At 38.5% G+C, this 25,513-nt stretch overlaps 1 protein-coding gene across 1 annotated transcript in view; it reads right to left on the reverse strand.

Annotated features, from left to right (window-relative positions):
- Positions 1-11,896: 11,896 nt before the first annotated feature.
- The window catches only part of TRHR (thyrotropin releasing hormone receptor), a 52,135-nt gene continuing 38,518 nt past the window's right edge, over positions 11,897-25,513 (reverse strand). Inside the window, exons 3-4 of the mRNA XM_025922858.2 lie at positions 17,405-20,027; positions 11,897-15,516 (exon numbers count right to left, since the gene is read on the reverse strand). Of these exons, the coding sequence (XP_025778643.1) occupies positions 19,620-20,027 (408 nt within the window). The 3' untranslated portion in view covers positions 11,897-15,516; positions 17,405-19,619. The remainder of the gene's footprint in view (positions 15,517-17,404; positions 20,028-25,513) is intronic.

Below are 25,513 nucleotides of genomic sequence, written 5' to 3' on the forward strand. Positions count from 1 at the left end.
TCAGAAAAATAATCTTCCCACACAGCTACTAAGCCAAGGACGGCTGGCTAGCTACTTGACATTCATCGCCCTTTCCTCTTTCCTGCCAAAGTCCTCATTTTGCTCAGGTGTCTATTTCTGCCCCTCACAGTCTATATGATTAAGAGGAAACTGACACAATCCCCAGAACAAAGGTGGATAATAATTAATCTTAAAAAACCAGTACATGGCATTCCCTTGACAACCGTTTCTGATGCAGGAGCGGGCTTTTGACTTTTTTGGCTCAGACTAAAGTGAAAGACATATTCCATCATTGGGCACTCATTCTGCTCTCTCGCTCTCTCTTTCTAGATGTGAACAAGAAACCATGTAGCTATAGTTGCTGCTGGCAACCATCTTATGACCAAAACAAGAAGGACTCCGAGGACAGAGCAAGCCTTCTAGATGGCAGAGCAGAAAGTTAGAAAAATCTGAGTGCCTGAGGTCACAGCTTGAGCTACTGAACTCACATCACCCTGCAGTTGACTATTGTATTTCTTGCTATTTGAAATAAGAAAGTTCCTTATTGTTTATGCCTGAATGAGTCATGTCTTCTGTTACTGCAGTCGAAACCATACCAACTGATGTATTATAGAAACAGCTAATTATGAAGGCGGAGAACACAAAGTTTTGTGTTACACTCAAAGTTAACCTGACTCATTTAGTGATTGCATAATTGTTATCACACCCCATAATAATTAGATATAGATTATGAACAATGCACACAAAGAACTAATATTCCAAGGAAGGTGACATGGAGCAATAAAAAGCATACCTTGTTCAGAATCGTGGGTAGAAATCCACTCCTATTTCTAAGAAAAGGAGCTACTCGTGAATTTGTGATCAGCTCCCAATTGGAAGGGCCTGTTGTTTATTGAGTACTTGCTGGAAGTTGGGTGCTGTCCTGCGTGGTTTTACACAGCCGGATTCCAGCAGTCATTAAGAGCAGGAGATGTGGAGTCACGCAAAACTCGCTCCATTGGTGCAGGTGCTGGGGCTGCTCAGTTTTGAATTGAAAGAGCAGAGGGGCTGCACATCTTCCCTCTGCTTCATCCAAATTCCACACTTGGATTCCCAAGATTACGGACTGTTCTCTTAGCTAAGTCACTGTTTCCCAGTGCACTATGCTCCAAGGCCCGGCTCCAGAGGAATTTCCGATCAACCAATGCAGTGTCAGAATCAAATCTTCCATACAAAGTGTTAAGACTCTGTCAAAAGCTTAAAGAGCTACCCTTTTCATCAAGGTAAATTTATCTCAGCTGCCCCCTTGCTAGTCTTTCCCAATGAAACCTGATCAGTGCACTTCCAGAAAGTTCCATCAGGCCTCCCTGAGTTCTTGTCTAAGGGGGCTGTGCTCGGGCTGTGACCGCTGGATTCCTACATAACTCTTCTGAGATCATGACCCAATCCAGCTATGAAAGGTTTTGTTTTACACTAATCTAAGAATGCTCACTTTCCTATGCTGGAAAAAAAACAAGGGGGCTGTTCAAGTAATCCTTCACTGGATAAAAGATTTTAAATATTTACATAAAAATAACATATTCAAATTATAAACATAAATAAGCATGGAAAATCAGATCATTACACAAATGTATCTTTTTATTTCTATTTTTAAAACATGTTTATTTATTTGTTTATAGAGGTAGAGAGAGAGCATGCAAGCAGGGGTGGGGCAGAGAGTGAGAGAGAATCCCAAGCAGACTCTCAGCTGTCAGCTCAGAATCCAAGGTGGGGCTCGAACCCACGAACCATGAGAGCTGAAATCGAGTCGAACCCTTAACCTGACTAAGCCACCCAGGCACCCCTACACAAATGCTATATCTTTTTTAATGGTCCTATGAAATTCCATCTATAAGAGTACCATAATTTACTTAATCTTCTAATGTTGAAATTTTAGATTGTTTATAATATTTCAGTTATAAATTTCTTTGCGATGAACATCAGCATAAGTTTAAATGCTCCTATAACATTTAAAAAATTATTTTATTTATTTTACTTTATTTTTTTGTTTCTGTAACATTTTAAAAAGGGTTTTCAAACTGAAAGACTGAACTCAGAGAAATCCAGGCTTATTGTAAAATGAGTTTGGGGATTGCTTTAGAACATGTCGCTATGTCTACCAGAGAGATTATGAGCTAGAACCACATAGCTGTTCCTTTTCAGTACAAACACTTCCCAAGCAATGGGTCCTATTTCCTCCTCCTTGACTGTTCCTTTGCCTCTGTCATGTTGGACCCCATTTGACCCCCAAATATACTTCCTCAGTCTTCTGTGTCTCCTCATTGCTTTCCTCAAGGTGACCCTTCTTGATGCAAAATGAACAAATCTTTTAGAATCTCTATAAGAAATAAAGAATTTTCCTTGAGCCCAACTTAGGACAGCTGCCCAGGAAACACAATCTTCACAAAGAGCAGAGTACTCTGGAGAATGAACAGTTTTTACTGTTCTATGCTTTTTACATCTTGTGAAAGCTCAAAAGATTAGGAATCACCAGTGTTTACATCAAAGAATGCAGGGGGTAGGAGCATTGATCAAGGTCCTAAGGACAAATGGTTTTCCTTTAGGCTACTCATTCATACAACAGATGTACAATGCATGCTTGGGGGGCCGCAAGTGAGGCTTTTGGTTTAAACAAAGTTTTTGTATAGTCATGCTGACTTAGAAATCTAAAATGGCTTCCCTCACATATCAGGTATTTAGAGAGTTTTCTTCCATTACCCTTGATCAAGGCCTTGCTGCATTTTCCCAAGCTAGGCACTGGGATGCTCCCATGAGCGGAGGTCGATGCTTCTCTGCTTTCTTCCTCAGCTCTTTTTAGAACTGACTGCTTGTATCAGTCCTGCTCTCGGCTGAAGCACAAAGAGGTGAACACACCACACGAGAGTTTAAAAGCATTCAGGGCTGGGGGCACCCGGGTGGCTCTGCTGGTTAAGCTTCCGACTCTTGATTTTGGCTCAGGTCATGATCTCACGGTTCCTGAGATCGAGCCCCTCAATGGGCTTTGCCCTGACAACATGGGGTCTGCTTGGGATTCTCTCTGCCCCTCCCCTGCTTGCTCTTTCTCTTAAAAAAAAAGGCAGGGGGTGGGGAAGTGTTCAGGTAGGGAAGAATGAACAGCAGTGCTGAGGCCACGTAGCTGAAAACATGGGAAAACCCATTTTTAGAGCACAGATCTGGCACTTTCCTGGGGGCCTGTCAGCCATGACATTCTGCCATGGTGCTTTCTGTCCTCTTTCTGACCCAGGATAATATATCAGCAAGTGTACCTGAGCTGCAAGTTTTACTCATTTTTATTTGCTATCTGCAAGTGTCTGGGCTCCTACATTTTACTGAGATGCATTGGCTTCTGACTCTTTTTCTCCTAATTCTTCTTGGGTCTCCTGGAGCCTAGGTGCCTCTCTGGCATCAGGCTCTCTTCCCAGTGGAGAGGCCGCGTTGCCCAGTCATTTATGCAGTCATACATATTCATAGAAAAACGTAAAGACGGTTTTCTTAATTATACTACTTGATGCTGCTGTGTGTCTCCCAATTTTCTGTGTGTGGTTTCATTTGTGTAACAGGCTCTCTGCATGAATTCAGCACCTCTAATTGCTGGGCAAGTTCTCCAGGAGAGGAGGGAATATGCAAGAAGAAAAATGGGCTTCCAGGATTCTGTTTAAAGAATGCTTATTTGACTGGTCTTAATTGGGTTCAGGGGGCCAGGCTGAGCTGCTGCTTTGTGATTTGCATGTACGAGCCAAAATTAAGCTTCTAATTTGCATCCTTTGTTTGCTAACGAAAGTTCTATTATGTATTTACCAGCAACCGAAGATTTAGACCTCACTTGCTCCCGAGACCACTGTAAATGGAGGCAATGAATAATTTGATGGTCTCTGACACATGGAGAGAGAAATGCTATGGCCTTTCACCATAAAATTGAATTTTGTGAAGCGATCAGTAAACAGTTACAGATTGTGGAGAAAGTAGAGTGTAGTAGATTCAGTGGCCTCTCTCTAAATGCACTGGCTAAAATCAGTGGATCTATGTTTGTTGGTTAGAATGCTGTAACCTCAGTCTGGTCAATAGGATTTCAAAAGAACAGCTGGAAGTCAGAATAAATACCACTGAATACATTTGCTTTTAACATCTTAATAGCTAAATTTCTCTGTTTGATTTCAAAATTCCATTTTGATCAGATGTCAGTTGGCTAAACTAAGCAGCTTTTTTTCTTTCTGTTCATTTGTAGACTAATGAGAGCCAAATATATTTAATTTTGGCCCTTCCTCATTCATGCCATCTGAATGCTTGAGGTGACCACTGACTGAGAATCTGAGGTCATGAATGATCATGTCTAAAGTTAGTATCAAAACTTCTTGTTTGGGTCGTGCTGAACTCAGATTTGAAGCAAGCTCAGGCTCCCTTGAACTTTTCTTTCCTTTAATGTTTGCTCTCTCAAGTCCCCAAAAGAATCGAACTGGCACATCTACTTAATTTGTTTTCAATACAACTGTAATTTTCACTGTATTTAAACTGGGATTCAGTCTGTCCCTCTGCTGGGCCAGGGACCTTCATCATTTAAATTCATGAGTTGATTTATGTTAAAGGAGTAAAAGACCAGAGACAGAAATTTTGTGAAAAGTGTCTGAAAGCAAAGATTGGAAAGAGGCAAAGGACCGTATGGTGTTCTTCCTCAGCCTTACACCTAGGTTGGATTTGATCTTCTAGCAAAAGAATGTTTGCAGGTGGAAACCAGAGCCGATTTTTATAGAACTCATTGTTATACACAGAACATAAGCAGTGGTATACAGAACTGAGTTTATTACAAAAAACGATATAAAGTAGGGGAAAGAAGCATTTTATGTGGAGCAGAAGAAGTCGTGCAGCTCTTTTTGGCAACTCAAGAGCCTTGCATCTTTTGAAGTCAAAAGAGATGGTTCCATGGGTAAAAGTATTTTATCATGGTGAGAACTGGCAGCAGGATAGCTGAGAGATGCTAACTGTTGGTGGTTTGGATTAATGAGGAGGCTGAGGTTGAAGAACAAGGTAACACAGGATCTGAACAATGTGATACATCCCCAGATCTGAATATAATAACTGAATGGGACGTTGACACTCTCTGGTCAGGCAGCTCGGTTGACCAGCCAGTGAAATTTAGTATTAATGTGGTTTTATTTGTGTCCATGGACTGGTAAAATGCAGGAAAATTCAGAAAAATGCTTCTTCTTCTTTTTTTTTGTAAAGTTTATTTATTCTGAGAGAGAGATGGACAGTGTGAGTGGGAGAGGGGCAGAAAGAGAGGCAGAGAGCAGGCTCCACACTGCCAGCATGGAGTCCCACGTGGGGCTCAAATTCCAGAACTGTGAGATTAAGACCTGAGCTGAAATCAAGAGACAATGCTTGAAGTGCCTGGATGGCTCAGTCAGTTAAGTGTTGGACTTCAACTCAGGCCATGATCTCATGGTTTATAGGTTTGAGCCCCACATTGGGCTCTATGCTGACAGCTCAGAAACTGGAGCCTGCTTCTGATTCTGTGTGTGTGTGTCTCAAAAATAAATAAGCATTAAAAAAATAAAAAAAAAAGAGTCATATGTTTAATCAACTGACCCACCCAGGTACCCCTGAAAAATGCTTCTATTTCAGACAGCACAAACACCTATTTGGGACCCCAGATTTCAATTCACTTGGAAACAGAGACATTGCACTCTTACATTAGGGGACTTAGAGTTAATGTCAAATTATTGGCAGAGAAGATCACTCTTTTGCTGCATCTCCATCATTTCAATATATTTGCACTTGATATGCTTTTCTAAAATCTGATAGGAAAGACTTTTTTATTTGCTTTGTGTCATTTCAACCTGTCGTTTCAAGACTGAATGCAGTATCCTGCGGTGTCCTCCTAGGACTGATACAAACAAATGCCTTTGGGCAGTCTGGATGGTTTGCGGGATGAGTCGCTACCCTTAGAGAGAGAAGTGAGAAGGGAGGAGGAGGGAATGGGAAGGGGGTTTTGGTGAAACTTCTAGAATGTGTACTTACAATGAGAACAGTAAGAAGAGGTACTAAGAGAAACCCTTCAAACATTTAAAGAATCTGTCACCCTTTAGCAACTTAAATATTTGAGTAACTGCCTATCTAGTACATGTAGTGTATTTTGTATGCCACCAGCCATACTGTTGGTGCATTGTAGATGCTTGCTACCCATTTGTTGCCTTCAGTGGAATTATGTGGATGCCATTTTTCCTAATGGACTGAATTCCCTTTCCGGTTTTATAGATAGATGGCCCTTACCTCAACTTCTTTCTCAGTGCTTGCTTTGTGGAAGCAGCAGTTTTGATGCTGCATCTCAATCCCTCTAGCTCTTCTAGGTGTTACTCTATTTACTATATAATGCCAGTCACAAGACATAACAATATTCATTTTTATAAAAATCCAAATGTATGTAACTGACATAAGAAATGAAAGGGCAGCAATTCATACTGGTTCAAACTAATAATGTATATCACCCTGTTATCAGCAAACAGAAGGACAGTATGAAGTAGAACCTGGATGAACAATGCGTGATGTGGGTCAACTTGGCAAATGTCCAATTTGAAAGAAGCTGTAGTCCACCATTTGGCTACCAAAATCAGTGTTTCCCCACCCTTCATATCTTGGCATTAAAATGAATGTGTTCAATGTTCCATGCAAAGGCACTGATTCTTGCAGCTGTCTCAAGTCCTTCTGGTAACTCATTACATCCTTCCCAGAGAAAATGATCGTGAATGAAATAAGGGCACTTTTATTAAATACTGAATATTAAACACTAAAAGAACTTTTTCCCCAATAGGTCCAACACAGAATATGCTATTTAGAAGAGTTATTTTCATTGACCCTGGGTTTATGGCGGTGTCTCAGGATATTTCTGTATATCTCTGTCCAGTCACAGCTGAGAGCATTAAGAAGCTAAACAAACAAAAAATGAATATTCTAATAGTTATTATTGTCACCCATTTTCATTTTTTCCCCCAAGTTCAAGAGTTAGTCTTTCTCAGAATTTGGAAGTTGCCACAACCATGTCACCTACCATAATAAGACATGTGATATTCAAGGTTAGTGTGGTATAAAAATTGAAACACCATTTTAATGATCAATGCTGGAGTTTCTCTGAGAGTAAGTTGGTGAAGGCAGTCATTAGAAACACCTTGGAGTTAACTAGAGTCCATTTTATTATACCTGAGAATGACCAAAGTTGTATACTAGATACATAATATATTTTAGATGATGAATAAATGTGTGGATAAAGTGAAGAAACAAAGATGTCTATGGTTATTCTCAGCTTCCTATTATTTTATACTTATGTAAATTCTGTAATCTGGGAGTGTGTGTGTGTTTGGGATTAGGATGGAGCTTTTCTGGTTTATACTGCTATGTAACAAAATATGAAGCTGACTGACTCCAGTGAGAGCATGCAAAAAAATCCCTGTTGCACTTGAATTATAATTTGACAGTTATACACTTTGTTAGTGATTCTGGTAAGAGGATTGGCCTAATTTTTCCATTTGATTAATTTCTTAAACAAAACTATAAATGTCAAAATGATTTTGGGACTCATAGGGGAAACATTCTAGATCAAACTGCTTTCCTCTTGGACTTTCATTATCAACATTAAAAATTTTTGTAATAGACAAATTATTTTGGAATAGTTTAGATTTAAAGACAGGTTCAAAGTGAGTACTATCACTCTGCTTACTTTCTATTTATTCTAAACCAGAAACAAGTTAAGCAAAATAGTATTTGTCTTAGCTCATTTGCGCTGCTATGATAGAATACCATAGACTTGAACGGCTTATAAACCAGAGAAATTTTTCATAGTTCTTGAGTCTGGGAACTCCAAGATCAAGGTATTGATAGATTTGGTGTCTCCTGTATAGATGGTAGCCTTGCTATGCCCTAATCATGAAGAAGGAGCAAGGAAGCTTCTGGGGTCTCTTTATTAGGGCACAAATCTCATTCATGAAGGCTGTGGCCTCATGACCTAATTACCTCCTGAAGACCCCACCCTCAAATACCATCACTTTGGGGGGTAGAATTTCAACATATGAATTTCAGGCAGATACAAATATTTAATCCATAATGTATTATTATTTTCATGCCTGATAGTTTCAGGATGTGTTTGTTTGAAAGAAAACAGCCCAACAAAATTCCACTTTTGAATGAGCACTACCTGATTTAGACTGTTATTTTTGTTTTTGATGTTTTATTGCAAACAAGTGAATTTTCCATTTTTCTACCACACTCTTCTGTCACCACACCATCTTATGCCTTCTTCGTTTGTTGAGGTGTGTTTTGAACACCTCCCTTTCTGTCTTTTCCACCTGATACCTTCTCTGCTCTTTCGTATCTTACTACCATTGAATGTTCAGTTCATGTCCCACCACCTCTCCAAGGCCTCCTCTTGCTGGCTGAACCTGGAGTACTTTCTATCTCTTCTTAACTTTTTTTGGCAACTATTGTCTGTTTGTAAATAATTGGGGAATTCACCATGCATTTCTCTTTTATTTCTCTTGGCATTTTGAACTGCTAGTTAAATCTTGTGCTGTTACCTAAATTTTAAATGTTTGCATTTGGTCTTTTCAGCCAGATCATAAATTATTGAGGACAATTCTTAATTGCCTTTTTTAAAATTGTAGCACATAGGAAAGTGCTTTATACACAACATTTCTCAGTGAATATTTGTAACTTGATATGGCTGGAATTCCTTGTTTTGAGTCTGATTAGTAATTATTAGTGTTGAATGTATATCCTTGGTCATGTATCTTATAACTACTTTTATGTATAATTTAATTTAATCCTCACAGTGCATGAATAAATCAGGTGTTTCTATCTCTGTTTTACAGATGCAATGATTTTATGTTGGGTTACATACTTACAAATTGCATAAGGGAGGGGGCGCCTGGGTGGCGCAGTCGGTTAAGCGTCCGACTTCAGCCAGGTCACGATCTCGCGGTCCGTGAGTTCGAGCCCCGCGTCAGGCTCTGGGCTGATGGCTCAGAGCCTGGAGCCTGTTTCCGATTCTGTGTCTCCCTCTCTCTCTGCCCCTCCCCCGTTCATGCTCTGTCTCTCTCTGTCCCAAAAATAAATAAAAACGTTGAAAAAAAAAATTAAAAAAAAAAAAAACAAATTGCATAAGGGAGAATGAGGGGACAAAAATGAATTGATAGGATCTAATGTGGTTCAATAGTTACAGAGAAACAGCTTTTTTTTGTGAATCATAAACTGTGATATATTAGAGGTGTAATAACTGATATACACATGCAATGTTAGCTCTTTGAGATTTTAGAAAGCAATCTCTGATTGGAAATACAATAAGATCTATTCTTGGTGTCATTTTTTGATGATGGCAACTGACCTACTGCTTATTAGACATCCATTTAAAAAATCGTAGCACTGAATGGTACCTAAAGCAAAGCATCAGACAAGGATCTGGGTGGAATCATTTGAAGGTAAATTCAGGAAGCAGAAGTGAGAAAGTTGGGAAATTGGGACAAGGAAGGCAGAGCAGTTAATGAAGGGTATGTTTCTGAGTTGGTTGCTAATAAGGAGAATGGAGGCTCCACCATGCTGAAGAACTAAAGAGCCATTTTGAAGATGTCTCAGAAATATTCCACCAAAAGAGAGCGTGGAGCATGTATCCATCATTTCTTTTCTCTCACTGTTTCCATCGCTTTTCCCTTATCATTTCTTGTCCCTCACTGAAGAGGCATTAACTCCTTTCTAATCCTTGGCTACCTATGCTCAAGCTGAGTAGTTTCCACAGCTTTGGAGAAGGCTGTGACGAAGAAAAGCAGCCTCTCTGGAAAACAGTGTCAAGGTTCCTCAAAAAATTAAAAATAGACCTACCCTATGACCCAGCAGTAGCACTGCTAGGTATTTACCCAAGGGATACAGGAGTACTGATGCATAGGGGCACTTGTACCCTAATGTTTATAGCAGCACTCTCAACAATAGCCAAATTATGGAAAGAGCCTAAATGTCCATCAACTGATGAATGGATAAAGAAATTGTGGTTTATATACACAATGGAGTACTACATGGCAATGAGAAAGAATGAAATATGGCCTTCTGTAGCAACATGGATGGAACTGGAGAGTGTTATGCTAAGTGAAATAAGTCAGACAGAGAAGGACAGATTCCATATGTTTTCACTCCTATGTGGATCCTGAGAAACTTAACAGACGACCATGGGGGAGAGGAAGAAAACAAAATGATTAGAGATGGAGGGAGCCAAAACATAAGAGACTCCTAAAAACTGAGAACAAACTGAGGGTTTATGGGGGGTGGGAGGGAGGAGTGAGTGTGTGATGGGTATTGAGGGCACCTGTTGGGATGAGTACTAGTTGTTGTATGGAAACCAATTTGACAATAAATTTCATAATAAAAAAAAAGGAAGAAAAGCAGTCACCTTGGTTTGCTGGATATGGGAGAGTAGCCTTGTGTGAGGAGCTGTTCACCACAGCTGTGCTGAAATAACAGGAGCTAGAGGAGATGGCGCACAAGGCTCCACAAGTGGCTGCTACCCACAAAGCAGACCTATTTGCACAGATTCGTCTACGTTATCTCACCTCGTATAACAAATCTAGAAGCAAATTTGGCAGTTTTGTGGAGTTTATGGGGTAGACACATTGAATAGTGAGTAGATTTTCATGTCAGAGGAAACAGTATTGAATCATGAACCTGAATGTTTTAAGATTAACATGAATAAGTGGGTGGTGTTTGAGATTTAGGAGGTCTGGGACTTTTCAGTGTGTATATGCAACCTACAAACTTAATAGGTATTATCTGTGGTATAAAATTCTTTCTTTTCGTTAAATTTAGTTCTTTAATAAACACAGTCATATACATCCCTTAATAGATATAGTGGAGCATTCCTTTTATGCCAGGCACTGTACTAGTCACTGCACTTTGCTGACCACAGGGAGCAAACACATGTCCTCATTGATTTTTTACAGCGTTTTCAGGAGTTCTGAGAAAGAGGAATATGCTACTTGGTATAATCCCACTATACTAATTATCTGGAGAGACTAAGAAAAATTTACATAGGATGCAAGTACTAAGCATCATATATAAGAACAAATACTTTGAAAGGTAGGTAGTGTTAGTGGTAGCAACAGTGTTTTATTATTGAATAAAGAGACTCAAAGAATCCTCTTTTGTTCACTGAGTGCTACCGGGCTTCAAGTATATTTTTTATTTACTTTTCCACGTGTTCTTCAAGTGTGGAAGAGTGAGGTCATTCAAGTGAAGCTTGAGATTTACTTCATCAAGCATTTCCTTTTACATGCCCAAATGAACTTTATCAAATGGAGTCTGTTTACTAGAATGATGGCTCCAGGGACTAACTAAACCCACTTTCACACAGAGCTGAACTTTATAGTCTGTGTATTTTTGCCCTATTTCACATATATTGGAGATTACTTGGAATCAAAAGGTAATGGAGCAATAGGCTTTACAATAACATACAAGTATTTGAGTTTACTTTGCTATTGTTTAAAAAGAGACAGAGACATTTGAAAGAATTACTTCAACAGTGTTGCTCAAACTTCAGCTTATTTAACCCTTATGGTTTTTGTCTTAGAACAACATTAAGTGAGTTCATTAATATGAATGACATCATGAATTTGATGAGGTAGTTATATTTATTCATTCCAATACACATTAAACTTATTATTAAAATTGGAAATGTCTGTGTATTACTTATAATCATCTCAAAACAAACAAACAAACAAACAAACAAACAAACCCTCAGTGCTCATGTTGAGTGCCACTGGATTAAAATGAAGTCTTCTAGGCAAGTGGTTTAGGGTTAAGTTACACCCAAAATTAAATAATTAGGAAAAAAAGAAAGCTAAAGGGCCAGATCTTTCAGTTTGATTCTTTATTGTTCACAGTACACATATTGGAACACACACACAGTTTCTCACAGCAGCACACATAATACTGCACTTTCTTATAGAAGAGTCTTTGTCCCTCATGGACACAGCAGTTAATTCCCACGAAGCGAGTCAGCATATAACTTTCTAAAACTGATAGAAGGAAGCCAGTACATTCAGAAGCACACCATAAGCAACATGCAGGTATTTGATGTTGTCAGAAGTAATCTGAAGCTAAGCAGTACATGCTTTTTGATTTTATATTTAATCCTGAAGCTTAAGTTCGTGAAGGGCCTAGGTTCCTGAGCTAGCTCTGATCTCTATGTTTATCACAATTTGATAAGTCCAGAGTTGTTACGGACCCTTGAATAATATACATAGGTATAAATACTTTTATATATTGTGACAATATGATATAGAAACAATACATATGTATACACATATATTTTTCACTTGGAATATCAAGACTATAAGAACGCTTTTAGAATTATAGCACTTATGAGACAGTGTAGTATATTTTATATACATAGCAAAATTCACGAAGTTTAGAAAACAAACAGTGCTGACCTAGAAGCTTTTATTTTCCTCCATATTCATATTCATAGCATATGGGTGAATATTTTCTCACCAAAAATAACTTGACTTCATTCATTTTTTCCCCTTACTTGGGGCTTTATTGGTGGTGGCAAATATAAAGGACTAGCTGTCTTCCTTGATTAACCCCTTAGGAAATGGACTTGCTTCAATTTTTTTTTAACGTTTATTTAATTTTGAGACAGAGAGAGACAGAGCATGAACAGGGGAGGGGCAGAGAGAGAGGGAGACACAGAATCTGAAACAGGCTCCAGGATCTGAGCGGTCAGCACAGAGCCCGACCCGGGGCTCGAACTCATGGACCGTGAGATCATGACCTGAGCCGAAGTCGGACGCTTAACCGACCAAGCCACCCAGGCGCCCATGAAAATGGGCTTGCTTCAGATATCTATCCTTAATGTCCAGAGGTCTTCTCTAAGATCTATTGTGTCTCCCTGCCTTCACTCATCTTATTTCTCCCATGTGAACTGTTTTTCCTTTAATGACCTAAATCAAATGTATCCTTAAAAGAAGTCCTATCTTTTTTCCAAAGTCCTGCTTAATTCAAGTCCCACTGAGGCCCCTTTTCCTCTGAGGCACTCAGTTATTTATAGTCTGAAATCATACAACTTGGCTTCCAATTACATATTCAGTATTTCTTATGTATTTCTTTTTTCATATGTTGTCACTAGATTATAATCTCCTGGGGACAAAGACAATGTGTTTGCCTTCTTAATTTTTCATTATTAAATTAGGAGAATTATTAAATTAGGAGATGAAAGTGCTACTGAAATTTCAAGCATTATGCATATATAAGGGGTTGTTCTGACCACGATCCAGTACACTTAATACACTTAATGCAGTGCCTTTCACTGAAAGGAAAACTGTTTAAAAACAAACAAAAAAACCCAAATAGAACTAGTTATCTTATTGTGAGGATAGGTTTATAGGCAAATTGGGCATCACCAGATTTTAAAATATATTCCTTAGTTTGGGATTCATTGATTTGTTCATCCATTTAACAGACAGAGCCATCATCCAAGTCTAAATAACTTGTGGAATACAAAGATGAAATAGGCTTACTCTCAAGAGATTTTCCATGTAGTTGTTTATTAAGAATTGTGCAATAAGTAAGAGCCTTGAAGGCTCTACCTGAGGGACCAGCACTCAGTGGTTTTCAAGATGTGGTCGGGGACTACAGGCATTAAAATCACCTAATAAGTGAGAATCTATTGGGGCAGGGCCAAATAAAGTACATTTTAAGATAAGTTTCCAGGTAATTCTTAAATGTACCAAAGTGGGAATGGTTTATTATTCCTGGCTATGGAGTGAACACTTGGCTTCTCACTGGAGCACTTAATGTCATTCCAGAAATATAGAGAATGTTCTTGTTGACTTCTGAATTCAGACCTCTAGTTAGGTGGATTCTTATTCTGTTGCCATGCTGTATCTGTTTTTCTATTTTGTTTTTTAAAATTTTTTTTAACGTTTATTTATTTTTGAGACAGAGAGAGACAGAGCATGAATGGGGGAGGGTCAGAGAGAGGGAGACACAGAATCTGAAACAGGCTCCAGGCTCTGAGCTGTCAGCACAGAGCCCAATGCGGGGCTCGAACTCATGGACCGCGAGATCATGACCTGAGCTGAAGTCAGTCGCCCAACCGACTGAGCCACCCAGGCGCCCCTGTTTTTCTATTTTGGAAAGTCTCCATTTTTATCAGTATCAGTCCATAACATTCTTGAGAAAGTTCATACTCTCTCTTTGTTGCAAGTCAAAGAAAAGTCATATGAACAAAAGTTAGGTCCATTATTCTGAGAGGAACAAAATAATCACTTATGAATGTTGCTTCAGGGATCAAATAAGTTGCAGCTCTAGCCAGCTCCACTGCTTAGCACATCCTTCTATTATAATTTTCAAAGTACTTTCATTTCCATTATTCTAGTTGAGAGCCTGTGGTATGGACTTGACCCAGATGTTCCTCCATGAGGTCATACAGGCAACCATTATGTGAATTTGCTCTTTATTGGTCACAAAACTGTCTTTTGTTTTCTTGCTGGATCCAGATTTGACAGTTATAACAATGTGTTGTCCCAGCTGTACCATTTCACTGAGCCCCTTTATTTTTCCGGACCTGATTTCTGGAACATAAATCATTCACTCCAGATTGGATTTTCCATGAATGTATTTGGTGTAGAAGAATGTCAATAGGCCTAACAACACTGTAGACAAATATTTACAGCTACTCTTTTCAAAAGAGATTATTTGAATATTAGAATTAGAACCATCAAGATTTATATTACATCAGATAGCTAACCATCTCAGAAACAAAACTATTCCCCAATGTGTAACTTTGTAAATGAGATCTTCTGCTGAGTGATTTGAGATTATTCTTATAGACCAAACATATAAACAAAAAACTACAGGGCCTTATCTGACCTTTTTCCCCCTGTGTAATCAATGAAATTAACATTTAAATTAATTGATACTTCTAAATATAATTCATAAAATAGAATCACAATACATAAACTATTCTAACAACTGCATCTTAAAAAAACATTTCTGACATCTCCAATTCATATTCTAAATATTGCCTACATTTATATCTTGAGATATCACATTGGTTTTGTATTTCCTCACTGGACTGTGAGATCCTTAAGAATAGGAAGAGCCGTTTGTTCCCTTAAACGAATTCCTGCAGTAGTTTTCATTTATGAAGCCACTATTGGCTTCTCACTGCAGCTCTGAAATGCCAAACCTCGGCTTGTTTCTGTGAGGAAAAAGCCACATCAAGCAGCTCAACACCACACCTGAGCCCCACTGTGATGCCAGAAGCATCAGTTTTTCCATACTTGAAACATGATCTCAAGAAAGTGTTCAGAAGAACAAGATATTTTCTTACATATAAATATATTTGAAAGAATATTTACACTTTCACTTAATTCATGTCCAGGTTTAGTCTTGGATGATAGTCTGATGAAATAAAGTCCGATGAAATTGCCTGTTCAGAGGAAAGTCATCTTTTAGGAGAAACAAAAACTTGATAGGCAGGAGGGGGGAGGAAGGGAGGAGAGAAAAATGTATTTGTTACTATAGAGCTCTGTAAGACTTTTTCATGAGTATTATTCTAAACACTTACATTCCCTCAGCCAAATCTTGGTTTGGATGGCTATTTACTGTGGACAACTAAAGATAAGAAAAAAATAAATTGCAAGAGATTTTCATCCTCTGCTTCCTTCAAGAGAAATGAGTGATTCCAAACATCTGAAAAAAAAATTTTCTTTGAACCTAGGGCTGACTAGTTGTTTCTGGATGCTCTCTCTTTCACATTGAATTTCCTTATTCCATGCATGAAGATTCCAACTCCTTTGTGAGTTGTAGTTGAGAGGCAAAAATAATGTTGACTACAGTATTTATAGAATTTACAGAATCATTGGTAGACAATTTAAAATCTGATTTTCCTCCAAAAAGTTAATCCTTTCTCTCTTCTATCAAATTTATAGATTTAACAGTTTATAGTGATGTAACTCCTTCAATCTTTAAGAGCAGACCAAAAGTGTTTGGATTCAGTTTTACTAAGATGTATTGTCCTTAGTATTCCAACACATTCAGCTGAGAATTATAGAATTCAAGTTTAAGATTCAGTCACACTAAACCTTATGGCCATAGTTTTCCTTTTGCTTTACCAGTTATGTAGCTCAAACCAGCCACTTGTTTTGAAATATTTTCAAGGTGTATTGTTCTGTTCACTTAGCCCGTTTAAGGGTGACGATGGTTTGGACTTCTCTCATTTCTCTTCAAAATACCTGTGTTGGAATTAAGCTCTAGAAATACACTCCCAATACAGATGGAAGAAATCTTAAGAGGTAATTTACGTTTGCTTGTTTTATTTGTAATCTGTGACCTTTACCTAATTACCTCAGGTGCAAGATCTAACCAAAGACACTCAACAATTAATGAAATTGGAAGTAATAAAATAACCCAAGGGATTTTATTAAGGGAGGCCTTTAATAATATTGCTCTACGGCATCAGCAATTTTTTTCAAGCTCTTTATTTTTCATTTGATGGTGTATTAAGTTTTTATGATTTATGGAAATACTTTATGATTTAGTACGGTGTGATAAAGAATACTTTAGAAAGTCATATCTTTTCTGTGTAAACCCAGTTATCTATTGGACATTGCATGGGAACATTTAATTTCATAATGACATTTGCTTTAGAGTAGAAACACTATGAACTATGTTCTTTTGAATGTCCCATGTGGTCTAAAACTAACAGGTTATTAAAAGTGGAAATGGAGGGGCGCCTGGGTGGCGCAGTCGGTTAAGCGTCCTTCAGCCAGGTCACGATCTCGCGGTCCGTGAGTTCGAGCCCCGCGTCAGGCTCTGGGCTGATGGCTCAGAGCCTGGAGCCTGTTTCCGATTCTGTGGCTCCCTCTCTCTCTGCCCCTCCCCCACTCATGCTCTGTTTCTCTCTGTCCCAAAAATAAATAAACGTTGAAAAAAAAAAATTAAAAAAAAAAGTGGAAATGGAAAGACTGAGCCCATCAATGAAATTTCCAATGGTGGGCAGAGTATATTGTGTTCTGTGTACAACATGTAAAACTAATTGTAATTTTTTTTCAACATCTAATATTACCACTTAGCAAAATATATATATATATATACACACATGTATATATATATATATATATATATATATATATATATATATATATAGTTTAGTTATTTAGGCCATCAGTTCACAAGCTGCTATTAGCATGCTGGATTGAAAAAAGAGAAACAAAAAAGAAACACATTTTTCATTTTCAGTATCTACACAATTTAGAGAAGCTGTATCAATCCCTGATCCTTGGTTTTAGCATCAGAGAAATAAATCACAGCTATAGTGAGACTGTGATGAAGATAATGTGATTTAAGTACCTACCAGCAAGCCTGAGACATGCTCAGTAGATGCTCAATGATATCAGCTCCTTTCCCTAATGAAAAAAGCTAATATATTCCAATGCCTTCTGTTAAGCAATTTATGCACACGTGAGTATGAGTTTGTATGCATCTGCACATGTGCCTGTGTGATTTGGGGTTGGGTCACTCTGGTGCTTCTATTCATATGATTCTAAGCTTAATATTTAGTCCAGGATGAAAAGTCAGTTAAAATAGATTTCTTGGTATCATACAAATAGACTTTTAGTGTATTTCCTATAGATATTTGCTTGCATTTGCTTACTCATACAGGGACAGGATAAGAATGTCTTCCTGGAGGAGATGAGGCCAGTTTTCTCAAAAGCATATTCTGCTCTGATGCTCTAGATAGCAGTCTCCATGTAGCAGCATTTTAAAACTGAAGTTTCCAACAGAGAAATGATGTATTCTTCATAAAGAAGGTGGGGAGGGGTCATTGTCATTAGCAATTAGGTCTCAAAAAAAATCCATGAAATAGGAATATTGGCTGGAGTGAGGATGATGCCAGTCTATGGGGCACCCAGGACTTTTTGACTGTGTCATCAAAAATGAAATATTACTGAACCATCACCAAGGAGATACACTTGGAGATGCTGATTGACCAAATACCAGTAGGTGAGTCATCTGGAAGGAATTAAAGTAGGATCTTGACACTATGTCTTGGACAGATTCACATTCATACCTCTCTCATAATCACAGGAATAGAATAGCAGGTCTAAGTCATACCTAGAAAAATATATCAATAATGAGATGAAATCAGTTTTAGCTCTATTGAAAGTAAAGCCGACAGACTTTTGCATTGTTTTGACTTAAAATCTGTAAACAAAATATCACTAGCATAAAAACAACAACAACAACAACAACAACAACAACAACAACAATCTTCCAAATCTACAAATGACAAGCAGGTGGGAAGGAAAGGTGGTTGCAGACAAATTAAAAGTCCATAGACTACAATGCTCTGTGGGGAGTCTTCATCTGGAAGTGTAATAGTCAGACTCTGGCTGACTTATAACAGCAACAAAGCTCTTGAGCATGCTTCAAACTTTTTAAGCTAGATTGACTAGAAGGATTCGCTTGACATGGCTCAGTAGTTTATACACAAAGAATGCTCAAAAAGGATTTTCTTCCTTAAAAATTTTAGAGAAAGAGTAAAACCTTATTTTAAATACTCACTCTTGTCCTGTCTCTGCATTTCAATATTACTCACACATTAGTTTGTATCTTCATAGTTATTTAATAGATTTCTCCTGTCTCACCCATCATTTAGGAGTTTCAAAGAGTTGGTTCAGAGTCGGATTCATCTAAAAATGAAATCTACATGTCTTCCCAACTTGTAATTCCAGCTATATTGAGGTTTATTTTCCATTAAAGTTGAATGATGACATCTACTTTATAAGACATAAGAATCTTCCAGGGGATGAAAGGTGCAGCATAGGGAAGATAGTCGATCCTATTGTAATAGTGTTGTACGGGGACAGATGGTAGCTACATTTCTGGTGAGCACAGCATAACATACCCAGCTGTCAAATCACTATGTTTTACACCTGAAACTAATGTAACACTGTGTGCCAGCTGTACTTGAATTAAAAAAAAATCATCTCAGAATTTTATAAGCATTATGACATTTGTTTTTGTTTTTCATATAGTGAACGTATTTGTCTGAAATCTCATTTTTACTCAATAAACAATTTTTTTCTATTTTCCCCTGTAGTTTCAGAGATGCATGAAATAGCACTGTACTTTGTTAAAATGAAATGTTAAATGCAAACATTTAAACACTTACATGTTGCAAATTACCAAATGGACAAGTAATTTGGGGGAGTTTGAGAAATTACATTTATTATGAATAATGTTAAATCGATGTCTAGATTTTATCTAAACTTCGCAGCCCCAGGAAATATAGTGAGTTTCTCAAATTAAATGGAAAGAGCTTCACTGTCAGTTTCTACCATTTGGCTCTTTCACAAATCTGCTTCATTTTTTTGTGAAACATTCTTGTGATACTAGAAGGAAAATATGAATCATGTGTTAAAGTATCTTGGGCCAGGATTTATTAGAACATTGGCAAAGACTTTATCTGCTCTGTCTTCACGTACAAGTATTGGCTGTTTCCTCTTGGGCTGATAACGGCACAGATTCTCATTTACTTTGTGGTCCATTTTCTTCTTATTCATGAATCAGCTTTGATTAAAGGTTATTTCAGAAGCCAAGCAGGTATCATCAAAAGACACTTTTGTGGCAGACAAGTAAGTGTCAGTGACAGTGATATCATCAAGCTCTGTGCTGAAATGATCTGACTCCTTGATGACACTGTAATTTAGGGCCACACTGTAGTTAGCGGGTTTCTCCACTGGCTTCTGCTTGCAGTTGCAGAGCTTTCTGAAGGCTGCACGGAATTTCTGGGACATGAGATTATAAATCACTGGGTTGATGGCACTGTTGAGATAAATGCAAATTCTGCAAAAGAGCAAGAACCAATTTTCTTGGAAAGGGCTGGAGAGAAACGAGTTGACAACGACAAGAGTCCTGTAGGGCATCCATAAAAGGGCAAACAGAATTACAACCACTGCCAGCATCTTGGTGACCTATGGAGAAATAAAGAGAAATGCACTGCAAACACAAATGAAAATAGAACAAACAAATGAAAATAAAAACAACTCCCTCCCCCCACCCTCCTGCAATTAGTTCCCAAGATGTAGTCTGAGACAAGGACTTAAATGCAGGTGGTTTATTTGTGAGATCATCCCAGGAAACGGGATTAAGGGTAAAAAAAGAATGTGATGGAAGAGGAAAGCTAAGATGGGGTGATGGCTCCCACTGTGCATTTCAGGATTATCTGTCCAGGGAAAGAGAGGCCCTGGCATCTGTCCACTGGCTGCCATCTTCCTTTTGTTGAGGAGTGCCCTTAGGGGCTTTAACTGGTCCATACATTCAGAATTCTCCTGCTTGGAAACTCCTGGGGGCTTAGAAAGAAACTTGAGGCAGAGAAGCTAGACAGGGGACAGTGAACACCAGAAACAGGATGCTCTCTGCAAATAGGAACCATCCACTATAACAATGGCTGCAATCAGAGTCCAGCTGAGAGAATGTGACACAGGCCACCATAAATGTCTGTGACAAGTGTTGGGAAACCTAGGGCCTAATCCCATCTTTACTTACCTTATATATGGCCCTGAGAAATGATTTTAACCTTATAGCTTGTCTGCAAAATGGAGCCAGTATTGCTGCCTTAAATCCAAGGAGGAACGTAATAGTTTGAAAAGGAGAAAATGTCTTTTTAGAAAGCCAATGGTTATTGAATGTCTACTATGTGCCAGACACTAGACTAACTGCTTTGCATATGTCACTACATTTAAAAAGCTGAAAACACAGGGTGCCTTGGTGGTGCAGTCAGTTAAGCCTCTGACTCTTGATTGTGGCTCACGTCATGAACTCACAATCATGGGATTGAGTCCTGTGTTGGGCTCCCCACTGGGTATGGAGTCTGCTTAAGATTCTCTCTCCCATGCTTGCTCACGCACATGCTTTCTCTCTCTCAAAAACAAACAAAAAACCCACATTTAAAAAAAGAGCTGAAAACCTTCCAAAATATGTATGGCATCTTCCATTTTTCAAGTTAGAAAACTAACGTGTAGGTGCTGGTGAGTACTTTGGCAGAAATGGCAGAGTCTTAGAGTTGGGATCAGAATCTAAGTCAGCCCAGATCCAAAGTTTTGCCCTTCTCAATGCACAACTTTCCTTCAGCGTAAAGGGACATGCAAGATGGAGAAAATAAACTTTGAAATTTTACGTGGAGCTGACCCTACTCCTAAGAACAGCAATGCACAGGAGCTAGAACAATAGGTAGGATGGACTTGATATCCAAGATTGCCCAGGGACAAGATTACCAAAGAGCATCGTTTAGAAGATTCTTCTCTCACCTTCATGCTCGGTGAGCAGCTGGGGCTTGACCTGGACCCAGAGTTAGGTCATTTGGCTTTGTCTATATTAAGTGGTTTTAAGACCTTAATGAAATCATTCATATGTACTTCCATTTCTCTATCTGAAAATGTGCCTGATCATAGTGTTTCACTTACGTCATAGAGATATTGAGAAAATAAAATTTAAAAATAATGAACATGTTCAGGGCTTTGGAACTCTAAACCACTATGAAAATGCTATCCTTTGATTAGTGACAGTATAAAGAGGACACAATATTTCAATTCTGTGAAGGGCATATTAAAATTGTAGCTGTGGTTATCTTTTGGGTGGGGAAGGTAATTGATTGCTCTTCTTCTAAAGCAACACTTTACACATTTAAAAATAAGTTTTCAGGGGTGCCTGGCTGGCTCAGTTGGTGAAGCATGTGACTGATGATTTCGAGGTTGTAGATTTGAGCCCCATGTTGGGTGTAGAGATTACTGAAAAATAAGAAAAATCTTTAAATAAATAAATAAGTACATACATACATAATTTTCAGTTATTTTTAGTCTCTCACAGAGTTTGAGAATTTTCAGCTTCCTTGGCCCAGACCTTCTAGATGTTCTGAGGTTGAAAACTACCCCAAATGGAAGGAACTGATTCTTCCCTCCTCATCCCTCCAGACTTCCCAGCTGTTTTACTGAAGTTAATACCAGCAGCCTCTATCTTGTTCTGGCATCGAGGGGAATCCTGTTTTCAGAGAGGGCTTTTTAAAGTTCTTTAGTGTAGAAATAAATATTCCGCATCTAGACATCTACTCTGTCATCAGTATCTACTATAAATTCATCTCCCTACCTTGTAATAGAATCTATACCTGGTAATAGAATCCATCAGGGTCTCCTGAGTTGGAATACCTCCTTTTATCTCTAGCACTTAAAAAAATTTTTTTTAACATTTATTCATTTTTGAAAGAGAGAGACAGAGTGTGAATGGGGAAGGGGCAGAGAGGGAGACACAGAATTCAAAGCAGGCTCCAGGCTCCAAGCTGTCAGCACAGAGCCCGAAGTGAGGCTAGAACTCACAGACCATAAGATCATGATCTGAGCCGAAGTCGGCCCCCCAACCGACTGAGCCACCCAGGTGCCCCATCCCTAGCACTTTTAACCTTCTGACACTGGGGCTCTGTTTCACTCTTAGCCATATCTCGTTTGCCTCAGCTAGGAATTCCCCTTGCATCCTACATTGTGGAAGTAGATACTTTCTTGCTGTTGTTCTTTCCAGATCTATAGCAACTGTCTCTTTCCTTGACTCTCCAAATATAATCTATGGCTACAAATAGCCTTTGTCTTTCTTTCTTTCTTTCTTTCTTTCTTTCTTTCTTTCTTTCTTTCTTTCTTTCTTTCTTTCTTTCTTTCTTTCTTTCTTTCAACCATTACAATCTCTTTTTGAACAACTCCTACTACTTCCTTGCAGTGATATCTATGAGCTATCCACCTCCTCTCAGGTTCCTGTTTCCTCCCTTCTAGGGCCATCTTATCACTTTCTTGAAGCTCTCCCTGCCCTCCAAGAATGGTCCCATGTCCCCTCTTCTGCTTCACTCATTGTACCCTGAGCTTCTCTTCAGACTCAGTGCACAGAGTTAACACTTCATATTTTGCTCGCTGTGGGTAGAGAAGTTGTTCCATGAGATGGTGTAATTTTCACATTGGTAAGAAGGATTTACTCAGTCAAGAGGTTAACTGAAGCCTAATGTTTTTCTAAGAAGATTTTTAAGATTATAAGTAAATACTTTAATTGGTCCTAGGAAATCACTTAATCCAGTGATTAAGTATTCTGCGCTTCAGAGGGAGCTACAGTAATTATCATCTTTGTCATCATCATCCCTGCCTTTGTCTTCTCTCTAGTACTCCAGGTTCTCTGACATCAGGTCACTGCTTCACACTCATTAACATCTTCCCACTCCTTGCCAAGGACTCAGCATTGGATATTTGAATCTGTGCTTCCTGAACGATGAGATTGGTACCATCACATTTAAGTTCTTTATGATGGCTCATCATAAAGGTACGTAAACATTATCTTATTTAATGCTTATAATAACTCCATGTGTAAGCTAGTGTTCGCTCCATTTTGCATATTGGGAAACTGGTGTTTAAAGAATCTGTGTGATTTGTCTAAGGACACTACATGAGTAGTGAGTGACAAAGTTGTGACTCAACCTAAGTCTACTTAAACCAAAACCCACGCTCCTTCCTTTATACTTTGCGCTCTCTCTCTCTCTCTCTCTCTCTCTGAAAGTCTTTTGCATTTCCAACTATGAGATTTCTACTGGGTTATCCCCATTCTGGTCACTTAAACCTTTAACTTCTTCTAAGTATAAATCCAACATACTTATTGCTGTTAAATTTCCAACTTAAAGGTTGAATTTCATCTGCCTTTGTGTTTTTCTCTACAATTGTCAGGTGAAACATTGAACCCACATTTAATAACTACCTACCTGTTTTCACTTAATGTCACTGAGGGAGCATTGTTTTTAAGAAAAGCAACATGTTTCAAGGTTAATATTTCTGCCATATGCTTCCACAGTTCCCCAGGAAAACTTTGACATCACTACCAAAACTTTTTATTGCAATGAGCTATATCTGTCCACTTCTCCAATATATGGTAATCTTCTTCAGGGCATGGGTAAGTTTATTAATTTCTTTGTCCTCAGGGATTTAGTACAGTGTGTGACATAAGATAGCCCCCAGTAAATGCTGAATAAATTCAGGCATGGAAAGAATTATTTCAAAATATAGCCATGATCCTTTTCTGGATTGTAATTCTCTAACATATTATTAGGGGATTTTTGCAAACATTTGACTTTGTAATATTAAAAAATCTGTTTTAAGTGGAGATTGGTTAATTAATAAAATGAGTTCTAAATACATTTCAGTTTTTGTTGAAATAAATATATTTTTAAAAATATAAGGAAGTGTGGAGTGAAATATGTTTCTAAAATTGATGAAGTGGAGGGGCGCCTGGGTGGCGCAGTCGGTTAAGCGTCCGACTTCAGCCAGGTCACGATCTCGCGGTCCGGGAGTTCGAGCCCCGCGTCGGGCTCTGGGCTGATGGCTCGGAGCCTGGAGCCTGTTTCCGATTCTGTGTCTCCCTCTCTCTCTCTCTGCCCCTCCCCCGTTCATGCTCTGTCTCTCTCTGTCCCAAAGATAAATAATCGTTGAAAAAAAAAATTTTTTTAAATTGATGAAGTGGAAAATACATCTCCAGCGGGATAATAGAGAATACATTTAACTCCACTTGTAATTATTTTTAGTTAATTCCCAGAATGTTTTATTGCATTTAATCACTTTCTAAAATATTCATAAGTTTTTATTGTAACCATAGCTTGGATTTTAACAGCTCTTATTCAGTATAGAAGCAAACACCTAGGAAAAAATGTCCTGGTGTTTGTCTTTCATACCCAATTAATTTCACTGTGGTTGTTGAAGTTTTATTTTTGTTGCTATTCCTTATCACAAATAAAGTGACAAATACGCAAATTTGAAAATATCTTTGGGCCATTGTTTTTAAGCATTGACATTTTTGCTAGGGCAATGTATGGGATATGTGTTAAGGTGAAAGATTGCTTCTTTACAAGCCTCTGTACCAGAATGTGAAGGTCCTTGAGAAACAGTATGACACAATCTTCAGGGAAAAGGATTTCACAACATACTTTTGATTGGGAAGGAATTTATCCATTCATTTAGGAGATTCATTTGCATCCCTACTGGGTACCAGTCAATGTCCTGGCTCTTGAGGATTTGACGGTGGTCCAGAGAGACCTTGCCAACGGCTTCATGTACCTTATAATCTGATGGGCAGATAAAATACATTGTAATGAATCCTAAGACAGAGAAAAGTTTTGGTTCTATGAGAGTACCTGATCTGGAATTGAGGTTGAGTGGTGGTTTGTGACGGTTTTCTGGTCTCAGTGACATCTAAGCCAAAATCTGGAGGTAAAGAGAGGCAGGAAGAGTGTTCCTGAAGACACTGGATGTGTATGGTAACCTGGAGGCATGAGATAGCGGGGCATATCATGGGGGCCTGAAGTGATTTAGTATGCAAGTCCCAATTGCAGATCATGTGACTAAATGGAGCTCTCTCTCTCTCTCTCTCTCTCTCTCTCTCTTCCTCT

The sequence above is a fragment of the Puma concolor genome, chromosome F2 (genome assembly GCF_028749965.1).
Source record: "Puma concolor isolate L17-30 chromosome F2, mPumCon1.1.hap2, whole genome shotgun sequence".
Taxonomy (NCBI): Eukaryota; Metazoa; Chordata; class Mammalia; order Carnivora; family Felidae; genus Puma; species Puma concolor.